This window comes from Mus caroli, chromosome X, assembly GCF_900094665.2.
Source record: "Mus caroli chromosome X, CAROLI_EIJ_v1.1, whole genome shotgun sequence".
In the NCBI taxonomy this organism is placed as follows: Eukaryota; Metazoa; Chordata; class Mammalia; order Rodentia; family Muridae; genus Mus; species Mus caroli.
The window spans coordinates 41,745,051-41,761,794 of record NC_034589.1 but is presented as its reverse complement, the minus strand read 5'-3'; the positions used below and the strand labels follow the sequence as shown (position 1 = coordinate 41,761,794).

Here is a 16,744-nt window from a genome sequence, read left to right as displayed (position 1 = left end):
GTCAATCAAGAAGCAGCATATACGTGAAAACACTTCTACAGTCGCTTGTGGGGCGATTGGGGAAAAGCAAGTTGTCATCATTTGGGTTGGACATGACTTAGTTATATACAGTATCATGGAAAATGTTTACAATGTGTAAGGATTTGCCTATATAAAGAGGTATTCAACTTTAACAAAAGGTGCAAGCTGTATGATCCGTGTTCGAGCATGCCTTTTCCCAGAAACAGCCATATCATGATTGACTTGGGAGCTGGTGACATGAAGAGTAACTAGAGTGTAGGGGACAAAAACGGAAAGGAGTGGCACCTTAGAGACGTATCTCCCAAGGACTGTTCCATGGAAATTATACTTAGTCATTTAACATCACAATTTGTGTGGATAAATGCTATGATGACATTTATATATAGAAATGTTTTAAACTATTTAGAGCATTTAGAAAAATTCCCAAAGATCAAGGGCTTCAGAAACTTCAAAATAAAGATAGCATAGTCTTAATTCACTGAAATACACAAATATACAACCAGTCATAAGAAAAAAAGCTTATTTTAAAGGCTCCTTATTGTAAACTGTTATAACGGACTATCAGAGTGATAATGTTTATTCATTCACTCGTACAAGCAATATTCGCTGAAGCCTGCTGTATCCGTGGTACTATGAGGAACCCTAGGGAGAAAGCAGGTAACCACAAAGATCCCCTCTCTGAAATTGGCTCCAATACTTTACAGAATCCCATTTTCTCCCTACTAAAATGTGTTTTCACGTATATGCTGCTTCTTGATTGACAACAGTTCAAAAGCTTCCCTTCCATTTTATTAGTTTCTTCTTTCATTTCAGCATTCCTTTATTAACTCAGATTCTGAGCTCAGTCAGAGTGTAGATCCAAAAGACTCAGTCCTTGCCTTGAGCTCAGACTCCATTGGTAGGGAGGATAAAATAAACACCACTGTAGTACAATGTAGAAAGAGTCAGAGTACAAACTTATACAAACGTGTTATTTTTAACCAGGGTGCTAGATAAACAATGTTGGTCAGAGAAGGGTCACAGAAGAGGAGACGTTTGCATCAAAGATAACTAGGAGCACATTGCGAATCAAGAGCTAAAGAACAGTCTGAGCAGTGGAAGCTGCGTCAGTAATTGGGAAGTACGTGAAAGAAGATGATACTCAGACAGGGCTGAACTACTAAGTTCAACCTTATTGCACAAAGATGTTGAAATCGCTTATTAAAAAATGAACACAGTATAAGAAAATGACTCTCCTGCAAATATAATGAATAATCGCCTGGGAAAATATAATAAGAATTGAAAGAGAAGACAGTGTACGAAGGTAAATTAGAAGTCATAGATGTAAATCCTAGGACTGTAGCTACTCTCCAAAGTTCAAGGGAAAAAACTGACCAGATCAGTTATGAAGATAAAGTACACCAGCATTCCAGTCCTTGAGGAAAGGGAAACATGTGTGTGTGTGTTATCTGTGCACGTGTACATCTTTGTGGTATATGAGAGTGAGGGTGCACATATGTGGGGATGCACATGCCTGTGTGCTGTACACAGGCTGTCTCCTGCTTTATTGTTTTCTTCCTTCCTCCCTTGAGAGTCCCTGGGGTCTACCGGTCTTCCCCATTCCACCCTACACGGAGCTTAAAACTATACCACTAGATCATTCCCAGCGTTTCCATGGATATACAAGACCCAAACTCAGGCCCTCATACTTGTCCAACAAGCTTCTTCACTCACAGAGCCATTTTCCCTGCCCAAGAAGAAACATTTCATGATAATATTGTGTGTTTGCAATATTATATTTCCAAAAAGGTTGTTTAATGGAGAGTTTCATATTTCAGGGTTCATAGTAAATGAAATGCTTGAGTGCTCTCAGAGAACTGGTGCATAGCCCATGACTAGTGAATATTATTTTCACTCGTCTGCTGCAAAATATAAAAATGAAAAATATAATGGGTTTTTTTGAAAGTGAATTTGCTTGACTGAAAAAAAATATTCTTTATTCTGACAGTATTGATGTCTTAAATTTTTAATTTTAAAATGTTCTGTCCCTTATGAACTACATGAATCACACATTGCTTAGACCCTCTGTTTTTTTTTTTTTCCCCACACATCTTTTCTTGGCAAATTCAAAGGTTAGCAGATATTGGGCAGTGGGCGTGGGGGAAAGAGGAAGTGGGAGAAAACCTGCGTCCTGCCAGTGTTCCGGTGCTCTGGACAGGCAGATGCTGCTCGTGATTTCCACGCAGCCCCAGGTGGGTGTCTGGCTGTGGGAAGCCACAGAACCCCAACTCAGTGGGGGGGGGGTGGACAAGGGGCAGTCCTAGGTAACAGGTTCTCAGTCTAGGTATCCCAGACACAGCTGGACACCACAGAAGAGCTGAGAACAAATGGAGGCCGGATGGAAGAGAGGGCAGGGAGAGAGGTGCGCTGGGTGGTTCCTACACCAAGAGTCCTTGGTCTGGTCTGTGGTCTGGAGTGCAGGAAGGCCTTCCAGTGGGAGGTTAGATGCAGCTTTTTAGGGGAAAGCCTATCCCATCGTTGAAGCAGGCCTTGATGAGCAGAGACAGTCTATGGTTTAGAGCTTTATTGTAGAAAGGCAGGGAGAAAGAGAGAAGGTAGAAAGAGGGAGGGAGGCCAGCCATGGCCACGTGGAGAAAGGGGGGGGGAGGGAGAGAGAGAAGGAAGGCTAGAGATGAGAGTAAACAAGGTAAGAGCTTAAAGAGAAAGAGAGGAGGAGCCAAGCAGCCCCTTTTATAGTGGGCTGGGCTATCTTGCTGTTACCAGGTAACTATGGGGAGGAACATACATGGCTATAGTCAGGTAACTGTGGGGGTGTAGTCTAGCCAGAATGCCAGGAGCTTGGGACATTGTCTATGTGACTGATAGTCACACATCTCTCCTGCAGGGACTGTTGGGGTGGTAACTTCGACAGGAGCCAGGGGTCCAGGAGACATGATCGAATACCTTCTGTCCCATGTAGGTAGAAATCACCACCCATTGGGGTCATTGGGGTTCCAGACCTTTGCTCTACTGGAGACCAGGCTGTCTGTGCACAGCCCACTGCCCCACAAACACACACACCCCAAACATGAGAACCTGAGGGCCCTGTTCACTAGAAGAGTGCCAGGGAGTTAACAATCTTTAAGGGATATGGGCCTTGGATATCCTAAACCCAAAACTTTGTAAATACCACTGTCAAAGTCTGTTGACCAGAGAGTTCCAACAGTTGTCACTAAAGAGCTGTGGGGCCCAGTATGAAAGACCGGTCTGAGAGCTTTAAAACCAAAAGGTACTATCTGCTGATGCTATCTTGTAACCTGCTGCTGTTAAGCAATAATTACAATAGCTGCCACGTGCTAGAGGAACTGGTAAATATGCCAAGAACAATAAGCACTCAATATAAATGGATAGAGCCATACATGTATAGTTTCTAAAGCCTGGACCAGTATGTCCTAATTCTCAAGGTTTAGATCTCTAAGACAGGGTCTTCAGCTCCAGTCCCTAGCCATTATGTATTCAAGGGCCCAGAACTGCCAGCCAGAAAATTTTCACCTAACCTACCCACAATTCTTATCCTCTCAGAGCAAAGGGCCCCAGCCAACTGACCGTTGACAGATGAATGGTTGGATAACAGTGTAGATATGACTCTGTGTCCATTCTCACTCACTGGCCCAGATATGTGCAGAGTGTCAGATGATATTACCAAATTTGGGGAATGCAAGTTGCTAAGTAGCAGGAACAGCTTAAGTTTACACTGAAAAATTACTTGAAATCCTGTGGTAGATCTGAGCAGAGAGCTTGCCCAGCTAACTCAGAATTGGCAGAATTCCCAATAGGGTGGGACTCTGAAAATTACAGGACTCAAAAGGAGGTATACAAAGGAATATTTTATGGTCTACCCAGCAATGGCTGTGCCAAGAGTCAAGAAGGCTTTCGGAGATGGGTGGCAAAAGAAGAAATAATAAAAGCAAAACTGAATAGGGAATGCTTTGTCAAATGAACTTTGGAGGAGTACCTTGACCTTTCCCACACTCTTTGTGCATGATTTCAAATCTCTTTCAGGTGTTTGAACTGTGAATGGTAGATGACAGTAATATATATGCTGGCAGTACTCCTCAATCCAGGCTAGGAGCCAAGACAAGGGAAGGGATTTCTTTTGTTTTCGACTCCAGTGTGTTTCAAATTTCACTTTGATTTTTCACATTCTGTAGTACTCATATAAAGGCCCACTATCTCATTGCTTTTCCCCATTGATTTTGGAAATTCAGCTCTACTTTGTATCTTAATGGTTAAATATAAACAAAAGAATAATTACTGGGATGGGAACTTTTGAAGCCCTCTAAGCAAGCCCTTTTGGGCAGTTTAGCCTATGACTTGACCTATTGAACTAAAGGGAGGTTATTTATTCTGTCTTTAACCATATGTCATGAATACATTTGCTTTTGAATGGATTTATAAAATATTAATGTAATCATACCAAACTGCAGAATGGTGAGTACATCTATCAGGAGTTACATTATCCTTTATATTTGTTTGTCTCGATTTATTAGTAGACAGTACAGGAAGACAGGCATTTCCTTCTCGGTGGAAGCAGCAGAACTTGTTTAATGAAGTGATGTTTCTGTAATCTGTGGTAAGGTAGAGTTGTGAGTGACAGAGCTATATGAATAACAATGAGGAGTCAGGCAGAACAATAAAAGGAAGACAAACATTTCGACAGCAGAGGAAAATAGATGGAGTTGTTTAGGTGGCATATAATCTAATCTGATCTTTCCCTAAAGAAAATTAGCAGTTTGTAAATGGGTGAGATAATGTTAACAATTTCTCCAAAGTCTTCTGTACAAGGAATCAAATTTTTCTGAATCAGAGTGTTCTTATTCTGCCAGCAAGACAGGGGCCAGGCACCTTAAGTTCTCTGAGATGAAAAGGCAAACACCCTCCCCAGCACCTGCATAGAGCCAGCCCAGCACAGAGAATCCTTGTCATAAACAATGTGGACTGGAATAGTGAATATCTGAATGAGTGACTTTATCAGTGTGCGTTTCACAACTGGCACAGAAGGAAGAACACTTATCTATGAGGACTAGCATGCCAGAGGTCTTCAGACCTGTTTTGTTCTTTCATTGTTTCAGCTAAATTTCAATATGTGCCCCTGTTTACCAGAAGAGAAATAGAGATATAGAGATATAAAAAAATCTTTTCTCAAGGTCACATACTATTGAATACAAAAGAAAAAAAATGAGAGCCTCAGGAGAGACACAGTGTGTATAGGTGTAAATGCATGTTGAATGAGATAGCATATGATGGTGAAAAGTGAGTGGTTTTATAAACTAAAATAGCCCATAGGAGATAGTTTTTTCTCCCCGAACCTCTCTAGGGTATTACCACCTCAAGAATACAGATATTCCCTAATTCAACCACAGGGGTCAGCTGTTTCTGTCCATTGGTTGGGTGCAAATATCTGCATCTGACTCTTTCAGCTGCTTGTTGGGTCTTTTGAAGGGCAGTCATGATAGGTTCCTTTTTGTGAGTGCTCCATAGCCTCAGTAATAGTGTCAGACCTTGGGACCTCCCCTTGAGCTGGATCCCACTTTGGGCCTGTTGCTGGACCTTCTTTTCCTCAGGCTTCTCTCCATTCCCATCACTGTAATTCTTTCAGACAGGAACAATTTTGAGTCAGAGATGTGACGGGGGGAGGGGGGATCCACATGGAGACAGAGGGTAGGGAGGAGGTGTGTGATATGGAGTAGTCGGAGGGTGGATGGGGGGACAGGGAATGGAATATGGAATGTAAAAAATAAATTAATTTGAAAAAAAAAGAACACAGACATTAGAAGATGGAGATGGCCTAGCTTGCTTGGCTTGTCTCTGCAGAAGAGGGGGTCCATGGGGTATTTATTTGCCCTTTCGCCCAGACACAGGGTTCCTTCAATACTTGGCATGGTAGTGCTAAAGTTCTGCTTCTCTTTGACCCACGGAGTCTCTTGGTATTTTATTTCTGCCTCCTCCAGCATCTAGAAAACCACCTAGGTATGTCAGGACCACTTTAAGGACATACTGACCTCGGTCATTCCACCGAGGTCTATGGCTATTATGATGAAGTCTTTGGAAGCAGGGTCCACTACTGCTAATGGCACTGCTCGTTCTTCACCAGAACAACCTTTTATAATGTTTTCTCTGTCTATAATATACTGTATGTGTATCTATAATAAGATATGTATGGGAAGTGGGAAGTCAAAGAAATTCAGTAAAATCCCATCTCTTAAAGAAACTGGCTTTTTTCTTTTTTACAGAAACAATTTAGACAATGAAATTAGGCCTGCTCCTAAATCCAGTCAAATGAGGCCCTTGCTCTGAACCTCTCTGAACCTGTACATCATTGGGGGCACTGAGGCTTGGAAGACATGCCTTGATGTTTTCTAAGTCTCTGTCTAGTCCAGCACACTGACCAGAAAGTCAGTGCCATAAGATCAGGTACCAAATCCAGAGCAGGATCTGTCTTTTCTATCTACCAGGAGCTCCTTTCTTGAAAACTGTGCATTCCTCTTCCATGTCAGGGACTGATAAGAACTGACAATGTTATGAGTGTACAGTTGTAGTCTCATTCTAGGCCCCTATAGGCCCCCGTTTCTATTTACCTGGTCTGGGTTACTCTCTAATCCTTTCCCCCATATATGAAATCAACTGATGCCTCTAGATGCTTCAGGACATATGCCTATGAGTCTAGCCAGAGTTTTGTTTCCAGGAAAGTGGTTTGTCAAGTGAATCACCCCAAAAGCTGGAGTTCTATGGTTTTATACTGTATCACATGAGATTGTACTATCAGAATGCTATTGATGCTTACTAGGGGTTGGTCAATATGTTTACATAGATAAACCCCACAAAAAAATGTTTGTATATCTTCATACTTCCTAGGGTCCTACCTCTTTGTGAAACAAAAGCAGTGCAAAGTGAAATAAAATTCAGTGGCACAACGTTTGGACAGATTTTAGACAGACTTAAGAATGCAACAGAAAAATCTACAAAGAACCCTGAGTATTGTAAGCCTTAAGCCTTGAAGCACAGGGAGAATTCAGAAAGCCTCAGATGATTCCAGCCATGGAAAAGAACATGTAAAAAGACATACAGATTAGTTGTTTGTTGAGCCACTTCATGTCGTGTGTTCTACTAAACACGCTTCATTCACCATCCCATCTCCTCCTCATAGTTCCCTGGAAAGTAGGAGATATAAACCTCATTTTGCAGGTGAGGAAATGGAAGTGCGTCTTGCTAAGCAAATGACAGAAGGAGAACCTAAATCCCCAAAGTATATACTGTTCATCACCATACTGTAAGAGGATACAAAAGATACTAGGGACAACAAGAAGCTTTGCCAAAATGGAGCCAAGGATATATATGTACTGGAAAATAATAGAGATATGATCCTTAGACAAGGCACAGCAATGTTTTAAAAGATACTGAATATCAAACAGACATGTGAAGACTAAGTAGACTGGGATCAAACAAAATAATACCTACATCCTGAAAGAAAAGTACACAGCTATATGATAATTAAGACTGAGAATTCTAACTATGAAGAGGCATTTGCTTGATTGCTTTGATTTGATGTTTATAATGTTTAACATTCTGCCTCCGTCTGACCTTGTCTGCTATCATTTATTGTGTGTTTGGTTTGTTTTTTCTTTTTTTTTAATACTTGTCTACTTTTTCAGACTTCGATCCTGCCCTTGGGATGATGACTGGAATACCACCAATAACTCCCATGATGCCGGGTTTGGGGATAGTCCCTCCACCGATTCCTCCAGATATGCCGGTAGCAAAGGAGATCATACACTGCAAAAGCTGCACGCTCTTCCCTCCCAACCCAAGTACTAACCTGCTTGTGTTGTCGTTGTTGTTGTCATTGGTGGTAGTGGTGTTGGTTAAACTCTTTTCTTCAAATCCATATATTGAATTATTAGAAGCTATTCCTACACATGACCCAAGCCTCATTAATGTTTTCCCTGGCTCCTGATGGTACTGCACAGTATATCAAGAAAGCTGTTGCTGTAGTGCCTAGCTTAGAGCTGTTGGTTAAAAACAAAAATCCATCTGGGTACTTAGACCATAGATCAAATAAACTTGCCTAATCAAGATAAATAGGAACCTTTTATGTGTGTCTTTGGACAAATAATTCATCTTCTACCATAAATACAAATCGGTTCATCATGAATCAGATGCTTCCAGTACCATCCTATTTAGTGTGACCTGCTCATAACCAAGATGGTTTTCGAATCAGTCAGAGTTGGCTTGACAGGTCCTTTGGTCACTTCGGCAAAGGAAAATTAGCTTAATGCCCTCTGATTTTTTAACTGAGTTGTTAACAGCATACATCTTTTTTGACTAATAAGAAACCTAGGAGGCTAGCATCTAAGAGGACTAAATTTAGAAAAGAGTATTTTATTCCAAAGACAATTAGGGAAGAAAGAATAAGATATCCTTTTGTAGCCCTTTCTTTACAACTCCCATATCCATTCCTGGATATTGGATTTATGCATAGCTGGATAAACAATTCCATTAAAACCTGTATCTTACTCTTAGTTCTAGTATCCCAGTACATGCCATGTCTCTTTTCCCCCTTTACTCTACCATTTTGTGTTTAGGTCACAGAAAGGTGTACATCCGCAGTTGTTCCTTTATCATGTAAAAACAACCCATGAATGTAGACATCTCCAGTGTTAAAGCTGAAATGGCAGAGTCCTGCTGATTTAATCATTCCTGTATCGTGTGAGCAGCATGTGCTAGACTTTCAGCATTTCAGTCAAGTTTAAGGTAACAGGGTGGTGCATAACCTGTAATGTCCAGGGATGGTACGATCAATATTCAGCTTAAGGGACCAGTTTCTAAGTCTCCAAAGAATCATCAGCTAAATGTCCTGGTTTGCTTTGTTTTGTTTTTAATGCATAGACCACATTATTAAGCAGCCTTGGAATGCATGTCAAAACATGTCTTAAAGAGGTTGTAGCCAATATGTAAAGAATATGTAGTTCATATTCTTTAGAAAAGAAATAAGTAAATTTCTCAAATACAGTTTCATCTCTTTCTACCTGCAGCCATGATTTCTTGGTTCTGGGTTGGAAGGGCTACAGAGTAAGAAGGCAGCATTTTACCCAACGACCCAATCATTTAGTTCTTCATCTTTGAACTAAGGAAGGCTGACAGGGCAATTAATGTCAGTAAATGAGTGGCTTCTGGGAATGAATCTGCTTTAGAATCAAATTCGAAAACACACTCCCATGAAGCTTAAATCAGACTGCTGTTTTCTTTGCTTTTTAGAAATGGATTTTGTTTAAAGGGAAGTACTCAGATTATGTACAAAAATCTCTCACTAAGGCATCTGTCTCTTAATTCTTTGCTGCAAGTGTGGCAATTATGCCATTTTTTTTTTAACAGTGGAGACTTGTTTTTGTGAAGGTAAGACAGGAAAGCAGGCAGTTGATGTGACTTGAACCCCGGATCACCACCTGGGCCAAGCAAACCTACTTTATTATAAGGCTTTGATTAAAAGCCGCACTACTTATTCCTTCCTGACTCTGGTATATTCTCTTAGATCCAGTGGCCTCTGACTCTAAAGTCTGTCTCAGCACTAAGATCCTATTGCTCAGAGATAATCCAATGTCTTTAGTCACCATCCAGACTGCTGCTTACTCCTGCTGCTTTATTAGAAAATACATTTATATTCTTTCCTTCCTCTGTCCCAGCAGACTGTCCTTCCACATGCTGTCCACAGAAATAGTGTGGGGATACGATATAATATTACCCTGAGGCTCTCAATTCATAGTCTAACTCAGTGGTTCTCAAACTTCTTAATGATCCAGTTCCTCATGCTGTGATGACCTCCAGCCATAAAATTATTTTTTTATAAAATTATTTTTGTTGCTACTTCAGGATTGTAATTTTGCAGCTGATATAAATCATACTGTAACTATCTGTGTGTTCTAACAGTCTTAGGATGCCTCTGTGAGAGGGTTATTGACCTCCCCCTCCCAACAAGTTGAGAACCACTGATCTAACGACTGACCTCAAAGGCCTTTTCTTCGTGGCTGTTTTCAGTACGCCTTTTCTACTTGCCCCATACCTACCCTTTAGTCAGATTCAACTCCTTCCTGACCTCACAATCTTACCTCCAGCCCAGCTCCAAATGTACTCTCTTCTGGACTACTTTAGCATGGGAGGGACCAAAATTAAATCTGTAGTATATCCTTCTAATAAATTTATATGTACATGCTAAATCCAGTGGAATAATTTCAATCCTTACTGTATCTGTCTGCTGTATTTAATACTATTGGCCCACTTATCCTTCTTGAAAGCTTAACTGATTTAAAGGAATAAGAATGACTCAGACCAGCCAGATGAAGAATATCAAAATGCTACATGCTGAGGAACCCAAACACTTCAAAATATTAAAAAAGAAAGAAGGGGCTAAGTTCTGTGGACAAAGTGCTTGCCATGCAAGCCTGGGGACCTTAGTTCAGATCACTAGCACCACATAAGTTGTCGGTATGGTATGACCCAAGCACTAGAAAACAGAGGCAGGCAGATCCCAGGGGCTTGCTGGCCAACCAGGGTAGCCAGTAAATGAGCTTCAGGCTCAGTGAAATGCCCTATTTCCAAAACAGGCAGGTGTAAGACAGTAATAGAGGAATATTAACACCTAGCAACACAGACAGACAGACACACACACACACACACAGAGAGACAGACAGATACACACACACACAGAGAGAGACAGAGACAGAGAGAGACAGAGAGACAGAGAGACAGAGAGACAGAGAATGCATAAAATTCTGTGTATTCCTTACCAGCAAAAATCCTCCAAATACTTCATTTGTGCCTGGTGTTTGCAGTTCTTCCCCTCTTACCATATAAATCCTCCCTGATGTTTTGCTCTTATAAGAGGATGTCCCTCATTTAAGACAACTAACAACCTTCAATGCCCCAGTGCTCAGTTATCTATTCTTTGTTTACGTTCCACTCTCCGCTCTGTCACTAGTGAGCTATGAGACCCTGGCCAGTCATTTTACTACCTTTTGTCTCGGTTTCTTTATCTGTAAACTAAGGATATCTGGTTAGATTAGCCTAGATATCTATAGCTTCCCTCAGCTATAAAATTATGATTACTACATTTTAAAAAGCTTCCAGTATAAATATTTCTCAAAGTTAAACTCCTCAAAATACACTAGAAAATCAAAAGAGGATTGTATTATAATACATGGAACTTTTTATATTCGCTGGATCGTGCAGAATACATTAATAGTTGAGTACTTTGTCTATAAATTAACACAGGCCTTATATCATAGCTCAGTTTTCTACCTGTTTTTAGCCAGGAGAGGTTGGTAAGTAACTGAATCTCTCTGATCTAGACTAGGTAAGATGAGACCTAATCTAAAACTTCAGGGAAATGTACTAAAGGGGAGCAGACCTAGCACTAAGCTCCTGTTTCCAGGTTTTAGAGGATAGCAAAAGATAGCTGCCTGCAACACACACACTTTTTCCAATGGATTACTGATGCTCAATTAATGGTTTTTTCTGAGAGAAGAGAGCAATACCACCTCTCTAGGGAAGTCAGTTTGGTCAAGAATTTTCACTTCAGCTGTAACACCTGTATCGACAGGTGACATTTTGAATCTATTGGAAGGAACAGTGAATGAAGAATGACTGATGGAACATCATCTGCCCTCTGTGTGCAAACATATGTGAAAACACCCAGGAGCCACAAAAGACAACACTGGTTTTCATTTCACTATATCAAAAGAGACAGAACCCATTTTGCCTCTGAACGCTGGGGTCTATAAAGAGAATTAAAATAAATTAGTAAATTGAGCATTAATAACAATTGGCCAGCCTTCTGATTGTTTCCCATTAGCTGGGATTACATTAAAAATGCATCTGACCCCTACTGTAAGGCCTTTGATCTTGGGATGTCTAATAAAATCTACTCCAAGACTTCTCATTGCATACATTCTGACAAACCAACTGAGTGTTTCTTATGGTCCTCTGAAAAGCAGGATGCCATGCAAATGGTATTTGGGTCATTTGTGGTACTCTCTGTCCCCCATCTCAAAGACCAGCAATGGACTCTGATCTTATTAATATTGATAGTCTTACCACAGCTTCCCAGAGTGAAGGCTTGGATGTAATTACAATTGCTAGATACTCCTCCTTTTCCATTTCCAAAGACTCATTATTTATTCTCCCAATTATCTTGAATCTTTACATGAACTTTTCCTTGTCTCCATACTGAGTGATGATTTACGCACTAACCAGCTTAGCACATTACCTGATGAATTGGTAGAGTTTAAAATTTGTTCTTCTATGGAGTTCTCATTGTTGTGCAATGGATTGGGAAATCCAGCCTAGAAAACAAAAGCATTTAACTGTTAATTAAAAACAGACACTATCCTTTAATGAAGACAGTACCCTGTTTCGTGCTTACAGGAATATACTTAAATCTCAGCAAATAGTATCAAAAAGGTCTTCTATATTTACTGAAGGAAAATAGATACATCCCTCACATTCTTAACATTGTTCTTAGTGGATTTTATGCTTCATTATTTAACAGAAGTTGCCATAGAAGAATCACAGCACCTGAATAATGGCTTCGTCACAAAATGTTAAACCCCACAAATGTAGTCAAGGGATAAGCATTTGCATTCTGGGTATGGCATATAACTTCCAGAGTAACCATATATTCCTTAGTCTGTCAGTAGGCATAAAGTAGATTCAAGCCATGTAAGGTGATATTTGCATCACAGAATATTATTTACCGTGCAGCTCCTTTAACAATTCGTTCCAGAAGCCTTTTTTATTCTAAAATAGGATATTATTCTGAAGGTTTTTGTTTGAAAACAACTCTATCTAAACAGATGGTCTTGAAAATTCATTATGGGTCTATACAGTGGCTGGTTGTATTCTGTGGTCAAAGCTGCATGCACTTTGATGACCATGACTTCCTCAACCTCAGATTTATCTGGGTAAATCGAGGGGACTTGTATTTCCCAAGTCTAGGTCCTCACTAACAGTACACTCGAGACTTGTGATAAGGTATTAAACAATTCCAGATTGGGAGTTAAGAAACCTGGGCTCAATAAGTATTAACACTGAAGTAGCTACTGTTTAATAGGAAGCCAAGAAGTACTAGAGTTTGCACAACATCCAAGATGGACAATGTAGTATATCAATAGTAATACAAAAAAAAAAAAACATTTAAGGTAGGTAATGGTATCCCTATTGAATAGGTTGAAAACAGAAGTTTTCATAGGCTGTGTAACTTCTCCATGGTCACACAGATATGGGATAAACTTTAAATGCAGGTTTCTCTGTTCCAAGTTTACAATGTCTTTATCTAATATGGTGTCCTTGAAGGCGACATTTTATTCACCCAAGAATTTTCCTCTGTAATATCACAAGTTTAGAATGCTTAGTGGCTCTGAACCCTACTTACACATGAAGTCTGTCTGATAAAGCAATGAATGCAGCCAGAAGTAACTAAATCAACCTTATTGGTGTGGGGCCAGGTATTATTTGCTTAACTCCTAAGTTGATTCTTTCATGCTATCAGAGTTGGGAATAACAGGAATTATGATGGTGACACTATTTTCTAGTTGTGAAACACTCAAAAGCCTAAGTCTAAAGCAATTCTCAAGTCCGTTTCTACCTCCCTGCTAAAGAACAACTTCACATAATAGCCGTAAGTAAGATAGTTCAGACTCCTGCTCACTTGATAGAGTTCTTTCCCCCTAAGCCTCTCATATGAAACACTCAAGGAAAAAATAAAATGATGAGTTCTTAATATTACAGAATTCAAAAGTTAGCAATTTATAAGTTCTTTCTTCCTGCTCTTTACCAACTCTGTAAGTGGGCAAAGTCATCATGAAAATCTCCATCTTCTCAGCCACGCCAGTAAAGGTGTGCAGCAGTAGCACAACGAAGGAAGTAGGGATAATGCTAACCAAGGAGGCTCCCAGTCAACTGCTTGCCAGTTTGGATATGAGTCTGGGAGATGCTTCATCCTCAACTGTGAAGGACGCTCATTCATTTTCACAGGGGAGCTGTAATCCCTGATTATTGAGCTCTCCAAATCTTGAGCTGAGAGAATTGTTGAGAGCTGAATGGGAAGAATAGATTACACAAAGTAAATCCTTGCAGACATGAACTAGAAGAGAAGGAAAAAAAAATAACATGGCCAGCATGCTTTGTTTTGTTGGGGGTTGAACTATAGGATTTGACTTTAGAAATGCTTTGACACGTCTAGAGAGTAACATGGAGGTGATGGATCCAACAAGCTTTATATATACAAGGAACGGAAAGCAGTTTTTCAGCAGATGGAGAATCATCTCATTGGGGAAGTTTTTAATGACTCTAAGTGGCAAGATTTATCTCACTTTAGTTAGTGGTTTTCCAGGCAAGCTTTGAGTCTCAGCTGTCTTATACCCCTTTTAAATGCTGCAAGATTGACTTTGGGACTGACTACTCCAGTGAGAAATTAAAGGAAGGGCTTATTTGTATTTATAGTTTTTAAATCCTCAAAAATATAAAATAAATGTTTGTACTCTAATTTGTTTAACTGTGCCATTCTAATGACTATAAATGCTTTTATAAATATTCACCTTCTAATTGCCAAATTAGTCATGAACCACTTCTTTCAATAAACATAAATAGAATGTAGTAACTGCCATCTGAACTAAGAAGACGATCAGGGTCCGCAGGTGGACAGATTCCTGAATGTATTGGTTAATCTAAGTGAGATTTCCCCTACTTTAATACAAACAACCAAAAATAATAACAACATAACTGGCTTAGCACAGCAAAAGTAAGGGACTAAACTAAAGATCTCGAGATGGGACAGACAGACAGAAAGGGCCATTGTTCCATAATCACACTCAACAATGCTTTTCAGGTTCATTCAATAAATTTTCTGTAAAGCAGACATAAGCACCATGGGGGCTAAAGTTATGGGGGGGGGCGGGCAATAGGTCCTCATATGTTTGAATACTTTGTCTCTGAAAAAAAGCCAGGTTTCAAAGAGCTCAAGTGAGTAGTGTTATTTCAGATCCTTTTGCCTTTAAATTTAGATCTTCCGCCACCTGCAACACGAGAAAGGCCACCAGGCTGTAAGACAGTGTTTGTGGGTGGCCTGCCTGAAAATGGGACAGAGCAGATCATTGTGGAAGTGTTTGAACAGTGTGGAGAGATTATTGCTATCCGGAAGAGCAAAAAGAACTTCTGTCACATTCGCTTTGCTGAGGAATACATGGTGGACAAAGCCCTCTATCTGTCTGGTAAGTATTGATATGTGGCAATGGTATGCACAGGGCACAAAGCAGAGATCTGAGACCAGAGTGATCTGAGTCATTAGCAACAGTGTGCAAGCTAAAAGGGACTCCCTTTGCCTTAAATATTGGAAAAGGCATGTTACCTCTTCTCCAGCCTTCCTCCTTAAAGCCATCAGCAGTTCTACATGTCTTGTGTCATTAAAGATATGGATGATAGGATCTGCATCTCATTGTCACATCCCAATTCTTCCTACACACATGTCCCAAATACACAGTAGATTCTAGGTCCTGGAATGTGCCACAATACTTTATGTCTATCTCTCTGCTATAATTACTTTGCCCATGCCAATTCAACCCACACACATAGCCATACACATATATACACATACACAAACATATGTATCTCCATACCCTAGTGCTCCAGCTCAAGTATGAAGTCTTTGGAAACTTTCTCTAGTTTATCTATCCAGTCTGTTCGGCACCCTTTCATGAGAGCTCCCACAGTACTTGGTACTTTACTTTAACATGATGTCTGTTACACGATTCTAGAACTCATGCTTTTGTGTCCATCTGACAAGGCACACTCACTGCCAATAATAATGATGACAACAGTAACAAACACTATAGGGAAAGGAAACAACTAAAAAGGGTGTGAAAGAAGGATGGAAACATGTGAATTTTTTTTTCTGAATCCTAACAAGGATATGCAGAAAGATCAATTTTTAAATTGCATTGAACATACATCTGTTACGTGTCTGTGTGCATTTGTGTGTTGGCATGCTTGTCATGGCCTGTATTTGGAGGTCAGATGACAATGTTCAGGAATCAGTTCTTTCCTATCATTTGAGTTTCAGGAGATTAAACTCAGGTCCTTAGGCTTGACAGCAAATGTCCTTGCCTACTGGGCACAAAAGGTTGCTATTGCACCATGCCTTTAACAAAAAGAAGATATTTGCTGGTGGACAATTGGTGTGGCTTGAATGATAATGATAATGATATTGCACCCCCCCATATATGTTTGAATACTTGGTCCCCAATTGGTGAAATTGTTTTTGGAAGGATTAGGAGGTATGGTCTTGTTGGAGTAGCTGTGTAAATGGGGGCTAGTTTTGAGGTTTGGAAAGCCCATGACCTTTCCAGTTAGCTCTCTCTGCCTCCTACTTCTGGATAAGGACATAAATAAGTTCTTAGCTACCACTCCAGCTTGCTGTCCTTCTTCCTGCCTGCCTGATTCCATCTTACCCACCATGATGATCAGAAACTCACCCTCTGAAACTGTAAGCCCCAATAAACTCTTTCTTCTATAGGTTTTCTTGGTTGTCATGTCTTATTACAACAATAGAAGAGTAAATAAGACCACACTAGAACAGGAAAACATATGAGCAAAATTACAGAAGAAGAAGGAGGAGGAGGAGAAGGAGGAGGAGGAG

General features: G+C 40.2%; 1 protein-coding gene across 8 annotated transcripts in view; it reads left to right on the top strand.

Annotated features, from left to right (window-relative positions):
• Positions 1-16,744, top strand: part of Enox2 (ecto-NOX disulfide-thiol exchanger 2) — a 281,316-nt gene that overhangs the window by 215,534 nt on the left and 49,038 nt on the right. For all 8 annotated transcript variants that reach the window (XM_029472964.1, XM_029472966.1, XM_029472965.1 and 5 more), the window contains 2 exons: positions 7,713-7,868; positions 15,114-15,320. In XM_029472964.1, the coding sequence (XP_029328824.1) occupies positions 7,713-7,868; positions 15,114-15,320 (363 nt within the window). The remainder of the gene's footprint in view (positions 1-7,712; positions 7,869-15,113; positions 15,321-16,744) is intronic.